Genomic DNA, 17470 nt, shown 5'->3' with positions numbered 1-17470 from the left:
TGAGTTATTTTAATTTTTATTTCTCTTAGAATGTGATAGTTTATGTTCCTAGGATATTGAAGTTTGAGCCTGGAGAGACAGACAGCGTTAGGTTGGACGGACACCCTCAAGTTATGGTGTTTGTCCAAGCTAGGTTTCAGGCCTCTGAATCCACAAGATTGGGTATGAAATCTTGTAGAAACAGTTTTTCTCATGAAAACTTTGGCACTTCTACTTCTAATCATTACCAGCAATAACTAGTAGGGAATTAGGAACTATGGGTCTCTAATTTGATTTCTTTATTTATATATTGACTTATGTAAGATAAAGCCATTTTAGAGTTTTGGAAAGAGGTTAAGCTTGATGGAAATGGAAGGTGAAATAAGCAAAAAAAATGATAGGCAATTCATATATGTCTCTTTTTCTAAATATGTTTGGAAATGTGAGATGGGCCCCAAAGAGAGCGATTTTTATTTCCTTACAGTCAGACTGAAAGCTCCTGTACACAGGGCTTAGAGTGCATCTCGTAGGCTGTGTGCACTCAGTGATTGCCATCTTTAGGGCAATTTCTAGTTCTATGTCAGTTTTGCATCGTTCAAATTAAAGTTTAATTTTAGGATAGGGTAAGACCTGAATAGCCTGCTAAAATAGCACCCCTACGTGCTTTCTCCAATTAGAGAGTTTAGAGTTGAATACAAAAGTGGCCTGGGAAAAATCAATTTCCTTGACTATAAAGTTTAAACTGGATCCAACATCTTAGAAATGAATGTCGTACGATAAACACTCTCCAGGAGTGATTTCTGCTGTAACTGAACTGTATTGTACAATTTAAGGAGAAGCAAAGGGAAATAGAAATGAGTATATTATACAGAACATGTCACCCTGGCTGTGATTTTTAATGAGGTTAAGCAGTATTATTAATAGAGTAGCGTTTTTTCCCATAAATTTTAAGAAAGGTAATCTGGAGGTTTATTAGTGTGTGTCTTTTTTAGCTACTTTGATGCCTGCAGTATAGTAGTGCCACACTTGACAAGAATACCATTGTCGAAGGATTCTTCCAAAGTTATATATGTATATAAATTTGGGAAACTTACAACTAAACTAAAATATATAAGCTACTTGTTTATATTAGTTATTAGTTTCCCATGCCTGCTTTATCAGATTACTATACAAATGATGGCTTAAAACAACAAAAATGTATTGTCGACATCCGGAGGTCAGAAGTCTGAAATGGTTCTCAGTGGACTAAAATCAAGTGTTGACAGGGCTGCATTCTTTCTGAAGACCTTGGGGGAGAATGTGTTGCTTTGCTTTTTCCAGCTTCTAGAAGCTGCCCACATTCTTTGGCTCATGGCCCCTTTCCTCCATCTTCAAAACCAGCAATGGCCAGTCTAGTCTTTCTCATGCTGCATCACTCTGACACTGACTCTCCTGCCTCCCTCTTTCATTCATAAGGACGCTAATGCTTACATTAGGCCCACCTGAATAATCCCGGATTATTTCCCTAATCTCAAAGTCTACTGATTAGCAACCTTAATTCTATCTGCAACCTTAATTCTCTCTAGCCACATAACATTACATAGTCATAGGTTCCAGGAATTAAGCCATGGACATCCTTAGGGGGGCGTTCTTCTGCCTACCACATTATCTGACCTGAATTTTAACAGGATTATTCTGGGTGATATGTTGGCAGTGTACAGGGGGCGAGTGTAGAAGCAGGGAGATGAGATAGGACAGTAATGCAGGAAACGAATGAGATAAAGTGGTGGCTTAGACCACGGTGGTAATAGCCATGGAGGTGGTGAGAAGGGACAGGATCCTGTATATGTTTTGAAGGTAATTTGCTGACCTGTTAGATGTAGGATGTGAGAGAAAGAGAAGAGCCACATGGATGGTCCAAAGTTTTTGGCCTGAGCAATAGGGAAAAATAAGCCGCTGTTAATTAAGAGGGAGAAAACTACCAAAAGAGCAGGTTTAGGGCTTCAGTGTTCAATTTATGGAAGGCTGAGAATGCCTCCTCTCCTAACTAAGGAAGCAACCTTTCCAGGGAGTGATTCCAGTCAAGCAGACCTGTCTTCTAGCAGGGCCAGAAGTATAGGCCCTGTGGGAATTTCTACCAAGGAATTGCAGATTGCATTCATTTGCTACCCTCTACTTCCCTTCTGCTGTCGATGGAAGAAAAAGGAAGAGCACTGTCTTTTTAATAACTGTTCCCTCCTTTTTGAACAACTTCTAGGGTATCTGAGTTGCCAGCAAGTTGGATTCGCTGGGTAAGGATTGGGATGGTGACGAAGAAGAGAAAAATTTTTTGCCTTGGCAATGACCTCTGGTCTTCCAGCGATTTTTGACCTACTAGACCAGAGAGATTGTTGTAATATCTTAATATATTCCTAAAACTGCTTCACATGACCATCTTTTGCTAGACCATCCTGAGCTGCCTGTGTCAACACTGACTCTCACAAAACTTAAGAAATGGGAGTTTCCTCCAGTATTGAGCCCCTGGGAAACACCCTTCTTCTGCAGGATTCCAGATACTTCCATCCAAAATTAACTCTGAGTGGCAGTTCCATGTTATTACTGAGCTTTTATTTCTTGTTTCTTGGAATTCAAGATTCCTTTCAAAGACCTCCTGACAGTAGATTATTTAGCTATTCCAGTGGGTTCTGCAACCCAAGAGGCCTTGTGGAACTTGAACTAACCATAGTTAATATATATTAGGGGAGTTTATTGTGTTCCAGGTATTAGGTTAAGCACTTTTATAGCTTATCTTACTTAATTCTTATTACAAACCAACGAAGTTGTAGGGATTATTTTGGCTGCATTTTAAAGATGGAGTAATTGAAGCTAAGAAAGGATAAGTATTTACAGACAGGAAATAATGGTGCTGGAGTTCCAACCCAGGTAATCTGACTGTAGAAACTGTGCTTCCAACTGCTGTACTATATTTTCTCTCCAAATTGACCCCTGCCATCTTTTTGTGCTTGGAATTATTGTGTGTGATTGGTGTTAACTTGCCCCTAAAAGGTCCCATAGCTGGCTTTCTGCTCCTCTGTGTGTACTTATCAATAAAGCTAAACCTAGAAGAATTCAGCCCTCTAAGAGGAAAGGAACTCCTGGCCAAAAGGGCCTCTATGATCCTGCTGCTAGTTAGTACCCAAGGCTCATCACACCTAGTGACCATCAAGATGTGAGCACTTCAGCATACCCACAACACTGAGTAATTCCATTCTTCACTCCAGTTTCTGTTGAACACATGACATAGTAGTCTTGCTACTCTTTCAAAAGACCCCCTGTCCTGAGAACTGGGAAGTCACTCAGCCCATCACTGATCTCTCTTCATCTAGCAGCACCAGAAAACTGACTGCTCACTCACCCTGAGACAACTTGGTAACTGCTGAATCAACTCTGATTTTGTTTAGGAGCAGGCTTCCTTATATATGACTTCACTGTGAGCTTCATGAAGACATGCATTGTGTTTGTTTTGTTCACTGTGGTATCGCTGACGCCAAGCAAAGTATTAGCTACTGAGTCAATTGTTGTTGAATGATCAGATTTGCACTACCATGTGTACATACCTGATGGGGAAACTCAGATATCTGTGCTCTGGTAATGCTCCTAGGCCGTTGTCACCACAGAGAAACCGCCAAGCAACTGAATGGTCCCATGCTCCCCTATTGACTCAGAAGTGGCCATTCTGCACCCACTCCGTAGGAAAGGTTTGGTTTTAATGCTACATCCCATAAAGCCCAGCCCTTGCCCTGACCAGAGACAGGTACTTAGGAAGTTTGAAGGTTGTCTACTAATGGCAACCACACTTAAGAAGTGATGGAGAGAGGCTGGCCCCGTGGCTGAGTGGTCCAGTTTGTACGCTCCACTTCGGTGGCCTATGGTTTCACCGGTTCAGATCCTGGGCACAGGCAGACATGGCACCGCTCATCAAGTCATGCTGAGGTGGCATCCCACGTAGCACAACCAGAAGGACCTACAACTAGAATATACCACTATGTACTGGGGGGCTTTTGGGAGAAGAAGAAGAAGAAAAAAAAGAAGAAGATTGGCAATAGATGTTAGCTCAAGTGCCAACCTTTTAAAAGAAAAAAAAGGAGGGGTGGAGAAAAGATGGTTTACATATAGGTGATTTTAAGCATTAGCCTAGAGTGAAAAATATTTTCCTTGACAAAGTTAGCGAAGCCATCAAATTTCCATCTTCCATCACTTTATGTTTCTCTGAGGTCTTGAGTCTACTCAATGGACTGGAACTTGTAACTACTTCCCTGCTAGATTCTTGGTGTCTTCAGGTCACCTTATGGAATTTATCTTGCTCTGTACTAACAATGCCACCTCCCAAATAATAAACAAAATTCTATGTTTTTGTGCAGATTTTTACAATACACCTTGAGATTTCATCCTTATCCAGGTCTCCTTTGTGCTGTGTACAGGAAGAGTGTTTATACAGTATTTCAGGGATATATTATCTTTGATTCCCTCTCCTGCCTACACACACGCGCACACACACACACACACACACACAGAGTGACGTGTTCTGTGGGATTAGATTATTTCTGGCCAGGTGAGAATGTGATATTATAACAATTTAAAAAATAATCTCTCTGCAATGTGACACCTCCTTTAACTTGTTGATGAAGCTGTTACTATAAACTGTTTTAGCAACTACGGGATTCTTTGTTCAGTTCAAACACAGGCAAATATATGTACCCAGTCCCTGTTTTTTTTTTTTTATTTTTTCAGGCAAGGAAACTGATCAGTGACTTTGCCATTATCTTGTCCATTCTCATCTTCTGTGTAATAGATGCCCTGGTGGGTGTGGATACTCCAAAACTAATTGTGCCAAGTGAATTCAAGGTAGGTGAACTAATGTCTTTTGGTCGTTCCTGGAACTCTGGCTTTCTTTCCTTTTCTCTATTCTAGTTTGTCATATCTGTAAGTTAATTTTGCATAATTATCCATTTCTTTATTTCAAAAATGGTCTCTGGCTAGGTGCATATACACTCAGGCACTGCGTAATGATGGTTAGATCAATGCATCTATGACAGTGGTCCCATAAGATTAGTACCATATAGGGGCCAACCCGGTGGCTGAGTGGTTAAGTTCGTGTGCTCTGCTCTGGCGGCCCAGGGTTTTGCTGGTTCGGATCCTGGGTGCGGACATGGCACCGCTCGTCAGGCCAAGTTGAGGCGGCATCCCACATGCCACAACTGGAAGGACCTGCAACTAAGATATACAACTATGTACCAGGGGAGATTTGGGGAGATAAAGCAGAAAAAATAAAAAGATTGGCAACAGTTGTTAGCTCAGGTGCCGTTCTTTAAGAAAAAAAAAAAAAGACTGGCCACAGTTGTTAGCTCAGGTGCCAATCTTAAAAAAAAAAAAAAGGAAAGCAGTGATTGCCACAACCAAACACAAACAGCTCAACTCCTAAAGAAAAAAAAAAAAGGATTAGTGCCATATAGCCTAGATGTGTAGTAAGCTATACCATCTAGGTGTGTGTAAGTGCACTCTATGATGTTTGCACAGTGATAAAATCTAAAATCGCCTAATGACACATTTCTTGAACATATCCCCGTCATTAAGCAACACGTGAGTGTATATGTTTTGTCTATTTCTTCACAAAAATTAAATACCTGACTGGAATTAAATGCAAGATTCACATTATATTGACTTTTATTGAAAAATACCTTATAATAACAGTACAAACTCTGCTTTATATTTTTGGAGTATTTTAGAATATCCAAAGTATTTTCATACACCTTATCACCTTGATCCATATAATAATTCGAGGATGCGATGTAACTGTCATCATCCTGATTTTATGAAGTTGAGATTGAAGCTCACAAAAATTAAGTGAAATGCCCAAGATTACATTACTAATTCACTGCTCTTTTCCTGCTGGGAAACTACCTGCCATATACACACACATTTATATATAGGGAGCATTTTAATTATTACAAGGAAGATATTGAAATTAGATATTTTATAAACCTGTTGACATGTGCAGGCAAATGGGTAAAATTTATATTTCAGTCATTCTTAAATATCCCTACCTAATTTTCTATTATGTCTTTCACCTATTTTCTAGAGCACGCCTAACCTCTCTCCATCATTGAGACCATATATATGCTAAGAGAAATTAAACTAACTGCAGTTTTAGCTTAATAAATATTTAACGAGGAAGGGATATCTATGTTATAGGAAACAGAATATTTTTTGCGTCATCTCTGCCATCACATATTCATTAGCAAATGTAAATTCTTATTCATTAATCATTGGTTCATTTAAGGCAATGTTTATTGAATATTTGCTTTCAGTCAGGCCCTATACTGAGGATTTGAAATGCCTTGATGAGCAAGACAAAATTCCTTCCCTTGCAAGCTCACAACCTGGTAACAGTAGTGAAATGTGGGTAGATTCAGTGATTGTGTTGTGAGCAAATTGAGATAGAAGATAGAAATATCTTCAGAGGAGAAGTGAGGCTTTCTTGATAGTAAATTTGGAGAAAATAATTCATAGATAGTATTCTATTTTAGTTTATTTGCATTGTTTCAAGTGAGGAAAAGGATAAGAAAATATTTTCTTCTGTAGTAGAGATGTATGATATTCTGACAGAGGATAAACAGAGAACTGGAAAAATGACCATATTTTTTATTTTCTGTGATATTTCTGAAGATTTAACCAGTTATTCTGCGTCATTTTTCATATGTTAAATAAGAAAGACCAGATAAGCTTGAGCAAATTCAATTATAGCATATAAAAATATTTTTAGCTTTTTGGGGCCAGCTTGGTGGCATGGTGATTAAGTTTGTGTGCTCTGCTTCGGTGGCCCGGGGTTCACAAGTTCAGATTTTGGGCGGGAACCTACACATTGCTCATCAAACCATGCTGTGGTGGTGTCCCACATACAAAATAGAGGAAGACTGGCACAGATGTTAGCTCAGCAACAATCTTCCTCAAGCAAAAAGAGGAAGATTGGCAATAGATGCTAGCTCAGGGCCTATCTTCCTCACACACACTATATATATATATATATGTAGCTTTTTATACATTATATTATGAAATTATTACAGTCTGGCAGTAGTAGAACCAACTTCAGTATAATTGCTAAAGTCCAAGAACAAAGTTCATAGTAGTTTTGTAATTTCTTGCCTGCCTCTTAACTGAGTATTATATTTGATTTTTCTTATGGCTGCCCCTTAAACTTAATTCACTTTTTCCATCTTGAGTCCTTGTCTTAGATTATCCTGAATACACAAAAAAGCATTTCTTTCTTTTCCATTAGCCTATAGTCTTAGTCTCCTTCATTGAAAATATTGCCTTAAAAATAACCTCATTTAGGGCATTTTTGGTGAATGATCTTTGTTGTCCAGCATATCAGTAAAACTGTTTTTCAATATGCTAGCCTTCCAAAAATGAAAGTGTGTCTCTCTCATTGGTTCTTCACCAAGTAGTGTGTATTAATATTGTTTGAAAACTGTTTTCTCTTTTCTTCAAGCCAACAAGTCCAAACCGGGGTTGGTTTGTCCCACCCTTTGGAGGAAACCCCTGGTGGGTGTACCTCGCAGCTGCCATCCCAGCTTTGTTGGTCACCATTCTGATTTTCATGGACCAGCAAATCACAGCTGTGATTGTAAACAGGAAGGAACATAAACTCAAGGTAAGTGTTCCATAATAATGGTTATCATTGCCTTTTACTTCATTTTAGTATTTGAAAATACTAAATGATTCAAATCTAAGACAGTTTTATTGGGAGTTACATCACAGCTAATGTTCTTTAAGTCTTGGCAGAGTCATAGATCACCTTGTGTTGACACATCTCCTCAATATAATACTTTAGCAAGAACTCATTTAAATCTGGAAAAGTTGTTTCAAATCATATTTCCTTCATACCAAAGAGGACGGTGTAAACTGTTAACTACTCAGCTACTGGCGTCAGATGGAGATCTGATTTTAATGTGATAACTGTCCTTAATGAAGACAATGACAAATGCTTTTGCTGAAACTATTGAGATAAAAATGTGGGTTTGCTTCTTTCATCTGTTGACTTGGTGAGTTATGTTAATAGATTTTCTGTTGTTGAACCCACCTTGCAACCTGGTAGATTATAGTTTCTTTTTTGTACGTAGTTGGTTTGGTTTGCTAATGTATATGTATATATATATCTATATCTATCTGTCTATCTATCTTTTGGATTTTTGTATCTCTGTTTAAGAGTGACATTGGCCTGCAATTTTCCTTTCTTATAGTGTTCCTGACTGATTTTGATGTCAGGAATATACTGTCCTTATAAAATGAGTTGGGGAGTGTTTCCCCTCCTGTTCCACTCCCATCCCATTCTAAGAAACAAAATATAATATTCTTTTTGTTATATGTAACATGCCAATTATTTTTTCTTTGAATGATTGGACATGCTTGTAAAACTATCTGGGCTGGGTGGTTTTTGTGTGGAACTTGTAAAACTAATGATCAAAATGTTTTAATGCTTATAAAACATTCAATTTCTATCTTTCTACTTTAGTAACTTAAACTTTTCTAGATTTTTTCCATTTCCCCCATATTTTCAAATTTATTGAAATGTTGTTTATAGTATTATCTTTTATTTTTCTCATCTGAAGCTGTTATTTTTCCAATTAAATTCCTTATATTATTGATTTGTGCTTTTTATTTTCCTTGATCATTTTAGCCTGAGGTTTGTTAATTTTATTAGTCTTTTTTCGAAGAAGCAGTTTTTTACTATATTGATTTTCTGTATTATATCATTGTTTTCTATTTCATTCATTTCTGCTCTTTATTATTTCCTACCTTCTACTTTTTGAAGTTTATGTTATTCTTTTTGTAATTTCCTAAGTTAGATATTCAGCTCATTAATTTCCAATCTTTCTTCATTTCTGTTATAAGCTGTATCCCAAAACTTTGGACAACTTTTAAATTTTATTCAGTTCTAAGTATTTTCTAATTTTCATTATGCTTTTTTCTTGACCCTTAGATTTTTAAAAGCATATTTAAAATTTTCAAAGCATGTAGAGTTTTAAATTATCCTTTTGTTAATTCCTAATTTAATTCCATTGCAGTCAGTGAATGTGGTTGGTTTGAAATGGATTTCTTGAAATTTGTGGTATTTGAAAATACTCAATGATTCAAAAGCAAGACAATTTTTTAGATATTATATTATAGCTAATGTTCTTTAAGACCTGGCAGAGTCATAGATCACCTTGTGTTGACACATCTCAATATAATACTTTACGAAGACCTCATTTAAATCTAAAAAAGATGTTACAAATCATATTTCCTTCAGGAAATTAGAATGTCCTAGAATGTTGTTAGTTTTTATATGTATTTCTATGTGTGTTTGAAAAGAATGTGTCTTTTCCGCTTGTTGGATGCATTCAATATATATTCATTCGGTTAATATTTAGCAACTGTGGCTTGTATTTCATTAGTGGAATATAAAATTAGTTTAGGAAGATCACCACTAGCATTTAAAATTTTTGAATAGAATGAAATAGCAAAATATTGTCATCCATTCTGCTTATGAAGTGTAAATATTTTGTGAATCTTTTATTTCAATTATGTTGTGTGCGTGTGTATGTATGTGCCTGTGAATGTGTATAGTATGTATATGTTCATGATAAATTTCTTATTAAAGGTCAGGGTCAAAATGGTTCAAAAAACAGTAAAATAGGTGAAGTTTTTAGTTTAGATTGATCAAATTTTTATACCTTCGTTTGCTTATTGTTTTCTTGATCCATGCAGTTACCCAGAAAGATATATTAAAAATCTCCTGTTACGGTTGTAACTTTGGTACTCCTTCCTGATAGTTCTGTTTCTGTGAATATTTGCTTTATTTGTTTTGAAGCCATGTTATTCAATACATCCACATTTACACTAGTTTGTCTTTTTTACTGAATTGAACTTTTTATGTGACTCTGTTTCTAGTGATGCTTTCTGCCTTAGAGCTTATTTTAGTTTGTACTAATAAAGCTGTGGTAACTTTTACTTTTCACTTGACTGATATATATTTTTCCATTCTTTTATTTTCAATATACCTTGTGTCTTCTATCTCTTTGTAAATAATACACTGCTGGACTTTTAAAAAATTCATTTTTACAGTCTTTGCTTTTAGGTAAAGTATTTAATCCATTTAAATCGATGGTGATGACTGATACATTTGGGTCCATTGTTACTACATTATTTTTGCTTTCTATTTGTTTATCTTTCTCTGTGTTCTTTCTTTTTTATTCTCCCTTTCACCCTCTTTTGGGTTGATACAGCTTTGTTTTCCTTATTTTCTTCGTTCTACTTGTTTTTCTATTAGTTTGGAAGTTAGCACTGTATCGTTTCTTTTACTGATTATGTTGCATATTTTAATATGCATATTTAAGTTCTAAAGTTAGTCAGTTGTTTTGCCCTTTTCCTGAATAATGCTAAGGGGTAAAGAATGCTTTAATTTTGAAATTCCTTTCTGAATCATATCTTGTTATTACTCAGATTTTATTGTTATCTGGATTTTAAAACCCAATTAGTTAGACGTGATCAAGTTTTTAAAATTATGTACAAGTTTACTATTTTCTTTCTTTTTTTTGCATTTCAGACCTTCCTTTTTGGAATATTTTCCATTTGACTGAATTATTTCCCTTAAACAGTACTTATTTACCTGACTTTTGAAATTTCCTCCTGTGAGGGTCTTGGGGGGGTTAACTCTCTCATTGGTGTTTTTGTCTCACCCTCATTCTTGAAAGATAGTATGTCTGGATATATAATTTTAGGTTGAAAGCTATTTTTTTCCCAGCACTTAGAAGCGATTTTCTGTTATTTCTGACTTCCATAAAAGTGAACTGTCAGTGCAATTCTCATTCCTTTGTGAGTAATTATTCTTTTCTTTTGGATGCTTTTATCATCTTCCTTTTTGTCTTTATTCTGGAGTTTCGCTATAACTTATATAAGCATAGATTTCTTTTTATTATATATTGGACTGTTGGGCTTCCTGAATCTTTCTGTCTTTTATCAATTATAAAATTTTGTAAGTCTTTCACTCTTTCAATCTCTAGTATATCCTTCTGGAATTCCAAGTAGAATTTTATTCTACATTCTCATCTTGTGCTCCATTTCTACTGACCTGGGGTTTTTTTTGGTTATTTTTGTTTTTTTACATTTCCTATCTCTTGGTCTCTGTGTTATATTTTGGGTAATTTCTTCAGATCTTCCTCTTTACTAATTTTTTCTTCTCAGTTCTATTCTACTACCAACCAGTCCATTGAATTTTCCTTTTAAGAATATTACTCTCTTATATTTAGAAGTTCTATTTTGTTTTTTTCCCAATCTTCCCATTCAATTTTGATAGTCCTTAACTTCTGTATTATTCTTTCATACTCTTTTATTTCTTGTTTTATATATTTGCTGTCTTTGCAGGTTTTATTCTGAACTTTGTTTTTTCTGCTGACTCTTATTCCTGATGTCCTTCTTCCTCATGTATTTAGCGATTTTTTTTTTTTTTAAAGTGAGTTAATCTTCCTTTGCAAATACTTCAAAGCCTTCCAGAGAAGATTTTATTTGCTTCTGGGAGGTAACCTGGGAACACTTTATTTTTATTTATTCTTATTAAAAATATTTTATTATGGAAAGTTTTAAACATATATAAATGTAGACAGAATGGTATATCTCCAGATATTTACCACCCAACTCTAACAATTATCAACTCATGTCCAATTTTGTATAATTTAAATCCCTGATCATGCCCCTTCCTGTAGTACTTTGAAGTAAGTTTAGACAGCATTCCATATTACCCAGAAATTTTAGAGTATGTAATTCTAAAGTATGTAAATTCATGTTTTTACAAACATGACCACAATGCCATTATCAGTCTAGAAGAAGTTAACAAATTACTGAATATCATCAAATATCCAGTTCGTATTTAAATTTATGAATGTGTCATAATAAATTTAAAAATATAATTTACTTGCTTAAATCAGGATCCAAATAAGGTTCAAACATTATTATCTTAAATCTTTTATAAACTTTTAGTCCATACATCTTCCCCTCCATCAATCTGTTTGTTTTTTCTTGTAATTTATCTGTTGAGGACAACCAGGTTGTTTTTCTGTTAGTCTTTTGTTATGTAATAAGTCACCTGAAAACTTAGCAACTTAAAACAACAATTTGTTATCATTTCTCGTGTTTCTTTAGGTTGATGGGCTCAGATGGGTACTTCTTGCTTGAGGTCTCTCCTGTAGTTGCAGTTAGATAGTGGCTGGGTCTGATGTCATCTAAAGGGTTGTCTGGGCTGATTGCCCAAGATGGCTGCTTCATTCACCCACATCTCTCACATATCTAGTACCTTGATGGTCCTTTGTTTGTCTGTCTGTCTCTCTCTTCTCTGTCACTGCATGGCATCTCATCCTCCAAAGCCTTTCCCAGTGGCTTAGGCTTCTCGCAGCCTGGCAATCTTGGGTTATTTGCACTTGTTACATGGTAGCTGACTTCCAAGAATTAAGGAGTGGAAGATGCTAGGCTATTTCATGGTTACACCTGCAACTGCCACAGCTTTACTTCTTTACTCTACCGCAGTTGATTGCTCAAAACAGTCACAGGACCAGCCTCCATTCAAGAGAGTGAGGAAGGACTCTACCATTTGATGGAGGAATGGCAGCTTTATATTGTAGAAAAATATGTGGAATAAGAGACATTTTTCCAGCCGTTTTTGGAAAATAAAATCTGCTGCATTTATACTGAAGAATTTGCCATAGTCTAGGTCTTGATGATTGCTTCTGTGTGGTGTCATTTAGCTTATTTTTTTGTCCTCCATATTTCCTTTAAATTGGTCATTGGATCTAGAAGCATGATGAAGTGTAGTTTTGGTATTTTATATCTATATCTATATATTTTTGAGGGTGGGTTGGCAAGACTAACTCATGGAAGGCCAGGACCACTTTATACTACATTTTCGGCTTAAGAATTTCCAGACCACAGAGGTAATGTGAATTCCAGCCCCAAACCCAATTTTATGCTTAGGAATATTTTTGGAGATTCTTTTTTTCTTTTCTTATGGCCTTACATCCAGTGGCAAGGCGGACAAAGGTGTGTATCCCCACTGTCTTTCTCTGTAGGGTATTTTTTCCCTGGCTGATCAGCTGAGTATGTTGTATTTATAGTATCCTAGTTTTATTTTGGGGGCCCTTTCCCCCATATCTCTAGGATTGGTCTTCTGTCCCTAGAGTTCAGATGGCCATTCTGATCCAGGCCTTTAACCCCCATGTGTTGGTGTATTCTCTCAGGGCTGACCCAGGCTCCAGGGCTTGCTGACCCTGTCAATTTACTCTTTCATCTTGCCATTGTTTTTTGTCTCCAGTTCTTTCTCTTACCTTCTGGCAGATAAGCCATGGTTTCTATAACATATTCTCTGTATTTTTGTTGAGCATTTTCAGATGTTCTATCCTGGGAGGGGTTTCAATGTTGATTTAGTTTGAAAGGCTGGAAATGGATCTTGACCAATATATTTTATTCTGAGAAAAATTTGGAAACACATTCTTAATTTTGATCTATAGTTGGTCAGATTTGCTATGTGTCTTTGGAGGTAAATGCCTGTTCTTTTTTGATCATTAAGTTTTCTTATTCATAAAATTCAGAATTTCAAATTTAGCAAATTTAGGATTGGTAAAATATAGAATTTTTTAATTTTCCTATTCCCTGTAGAAAACATTGTAAAATCAAGGCACATTAGGATTTACCTCTTAAAGTAGGAGTTGAGTATATAAAAAATAAGTTTTCATTACTTTTGGAATTGCTTATTTGAAATCATTCCTGTTAAAGACAATAGGTACAGAATAAGTGCCAATCTTTTCACACAAATCTAATGATACCAGTGGAGATATCATCATGAATCAAAGGCTTTTCATTCTGGATATTGTTTTATTCACATTTTGTTAGGAAAGGAGGCTGTGGAATGTGAAAATTGGAGATTCTGTCTAAAGGGCCCTGTGTGCTATGAAATTGATTCAAAAGAGAAACTGGAAGCAGTGAGAGAGATGGAGGCATTGTGATATTAAAAGCGCATGTTTTTGGGTGGCATTTGCTTTGGCTCCATGTCAAGTGGCCCTGGCTGGCTGGCAGCTCTGTTTGGGATGGGATCCACCTTTCCACTCTGCTGAACAGCTCTGTATTGATTTAGGAACACCAAGGCACTTGGATTTTTTTGGCCATCATTTTGGTTAGTTATGTCTCCCATTATCCCTGCCGAGCACTCAAAAGCAAACCAAGTTTAGCAAGGTCACGACTTCTCCAAGGTCATTCCCTGAGTCCTTGGAGAGGCAGGAAGAGAGTCTCAGCTTCAGACCATAAAACAAGGAATACTTTTCACAAGGAAAGTGATTTTAAGTGTTATAGATAGGGCGTGGGAGGGAGAAGTAGTTTAGGATAGGCATCTAGAAATAGATATTAAGTGGTTGTAGCAATAAATTTTCCCTGATACCCTCTATGGTAAAACCCTTAATTCGAGTGTGCTTTCTTGGATAACTCCAAAATTTGCCATTGTTATTTTTCCTTTCTATTCCTGCCTTATCCTAACCTTAGATCCAGTCCTTTTATTTCATGTCTAGACTATTCTCACCGTTTAGCCCTGAGTTAATAACCAGTCTCCCTTACTTCATCCCAAAAGCAGTAACTTTTTTAAAGCACTGTTCTTATATGTCAGTCTTGTATTTCTAAACTTTTACACCTTGGCTGTTTAAACTTTTGCCTGTGAAGAATGTCAATAAGCCTTAGCCTGAAATTTGAGTCTCTTTGTGATATGATCTCAACCTAAATTTAAAATGATTCTCTCTACAATAGAATGCTCTGATCAAGTGGATTTCTGATTTCTCCTCAAATCTAGCAGCCTCTTCTGGTTGTAATTCCAACTCTCCTCTCTACTCCCCAATGACTACCACATCAAAATCCTTCCGTCCCTTAAGATCCTCCAAATATAAAAATTTGTCAAAGTAGCCTTCACTCCTAACATAATTTCTGTTGCTCTTGTTTTTGCTTTTAGTATATTTGTATTACTCTGTGGCACTGGGCACACGATGTCTTGTGTGGTAGTTCTTTTGCATAATTACCTTATCTCCTTTTCTGGGCAAAAACATTTTCAAAGCAAGGGCCATGTTTTAGTCTTCTTTCCAGCTCTCATGTGGCCCCTCACATTGATTTCCATATGGTAGACTCAAAAAATCCATATTGAAGGATTTTGTTATCTTTGGCCATGTGACTCTCGGAGTTGCTGCACTGTGTCAGGTGGGTGATGACTGAAAAACATGCCAAGCCATCGCCAGTTCTCAGAGCCAGTGCTTCTGTTATTCAAAGCCCCATTCAGATGTCATCACTGCAGGAAGTTTTTGTGGGTTCATTCTAGACAGGGTTAAACACCTTGTCCTCTGTACTTTTAGGTGTCTTTTCGAACATCTTTGAATCTCTATTTGAAGTTGATTATAATTTGTGCACAAGTCTGAGTCCCCTCATCTGGTTGGGAGCCCCTTGGTGGGAAGAACTATGTTATGGTTCTCGGTATCCCCATAAACCAGCTTATTGTCTGGATCATGGGGGGCTCCTAGCGTGAATGGTTTTTCTGTGTCTGCACATGTGTGTATACTGCTCCTGACCCCTTTGTTATCATGTATTTCTAGACATAAATTTAGACTGTTAGGCTAGTCTTTTTCTCTCATGGATTTTGGTTTCTATGGATTTATTCCTAAGTGATTTGTTCTGTATTAGCAAAGCATATATACAACAGCAAAATGAAGTAAAGTTTCACTTCCTATCCCCATACTTAAAATAATCTCTAGTTTCAGAAACAGGAACACCCTTTGGATTTATATTCATGAAGACAAGGCCTTTTTTAAACTTTAAAGGACATACTTAATCTGTTGAACATTTATTGAGTCCTTGCTATGTACAGAACACTTGTGTTAGATGTTAAAGGTAAAAATTGTTCTCAGTTATGGTCTCTGCCCTGAAGGAGTTTAGTGGATTTTCCCTCTTTACCACTCATCTCCACCACCAAGGTTGAAATTGACCTTGCTTGTCTTTATATCTTGTATCTTGCACATCCAATAAATTATTTGCTTCCATATCTGGCTTCAACTAATAATCTGTAAACCCCCAAGGGCAGGTGTTCTGTCTTATTTATTGTTTTATCTTAACACAAGGCCTAGCCTAGAGTAGATGTTCAATGAATATTTATTAAATAATAGTTTTCCAAGCAAAGATATGGGGAAAAGCAAAGGCCCCAGGGTGGGAAGGAGGTTGTCGTGTTGAGGAACAGAAAGCAGGCTGGTGTGACTGGAACATAGGGAATTAGTGGTTCAAATGAGGTCAAAGAGAGTGGGACCAGATAACGTAAGAACAAAGGTTCTCAACGTCGGCATTATTGACATTTTGATTAATTCTTTCTTGGTAATGGTTGTCCTCTGTATTGTAGGCTATTTAGCAGCATCTCTGGCCTCTACCCCTAGATGCCAGCTGCACCTTTTCCCCGAGTTGTGACAACCAAAAATGTCTCCAGATATTGTCAAATGTCCCCTGGACATTTAGTTCCATGAATAAACACTGATATAGAACCTTATGGATGATTTCACAGTATTTAGGTTTTATTCTAGGTGAAATAGGAAGCCACTGGAGGGTTTTGAGCAGGGAAGTACCATGTAATGACTGAGGTTTTAAAACAATTACTCTGTGAGGAGAGTGGGTTGTCAGGAACAAGAGTAAAGCAGGAACTTCTGAGAGCAGCAGTGAGGACCAAGGGTTGCTGGTCATGTGAAGGAAGTGGGGGGATTTGAGCTAGACCTTGAAGGGAGAGGATGGATTTAAACAAATGTCAAGACATAGAAGTAGAATGCCAGTTTGAAGAGTGATGCAGGATGTACAAGGCATGTTTAGGGAATAGTGGAGTTTCAACAATCCTGGAGAGCCTCTTGACAGACTCAGATGCAGAAGCCTCAGGATGGCAAGCAGGGCTCCTCATGACCTGATCTGTCCTGCTTGGCTTGCTCGTCTCCCACTGACCTCCTCTGCTCCCTCAACATTCCAGCCTGGATGGATGGCATCAGAGCTGTATTGTAGACACTGACTCTGGCAGCAGTAAGGATAGATGGGAGAGGTGCAAGAGTGGAGGTGGGGGTGGGGGAGCAATCAGGAGGCTGCTGTGTAATCCAGGTGAGAAATTATAAGAATCTGAAAAAAGGCAGTGGCAGTAAGGAACAAAAGATTTCACATGTTATTTTAGAAAAATGCTGGTATTTTATATTTCTTACAGTATTATTTCCATAAGAAGCACCAATATTTGAATATTATTTTCATTCCATTCAAATCTAGTTATTCATATACTTTTAGCTAAGAGAGACATCTTTGAAGTGGTTTGTTTTCATATATGTAGGCTTGTTTTGCAGGTACAACTTCTCTAACATAACCCATTTGGGTTCTGGGGTCTTTATGGCAATAATTGGGGCACCAT

At 36.8% G+C, this 17470-nt stretch overlaps 1 protein-coding gene across 15 annotated transcripts in view; it reads left to right on the top strand.

Moving 5' to 3' along the window:
* The window catches only part of SLC4A4 (solute carrier family 4 member 4), a 396171-nt gene that overhangs the window by 351426 nt on the left and 27275 nt on the right, over positions 1-17470 (top strand). For all 15 annotated transcript variants that reach the window (XM_023637993.2, XM_070263715.1, XM_070263714.1 and 12 more), the window contains 2 exons: positions 4729-4842; positions 7487-7648. In XM_023637993.2, coding sequence (XP_023493761.1) covers positions 4729-4842; positions 7487-7648 — 276 coding nt within the window. The remainder of the gene's footprint in view (positions 1-4728; positions 4843-7486; positions 7649-17470) is intronic.

This window comes from Equus caballus, chromosome 3 (assembly GCF_041296265.1).
Source record: "Equus caballus isolate H_3958 breed thoroughbred chromosome 3, TB-T2T, whole genome shotgun sequence".
Classification (NCBI taxonomy): domain Eukaryota; kingdom Metazoa; phylum Chordata; class Mammalia; order Perissodactyla; family Equidae; genus Equus; species Equus caballus.
The sequence above is the reverse complement of the archived record's forward strand: the minus strand, read 5'-3'. Positions and strand labels throughout refer to the sequence as shown.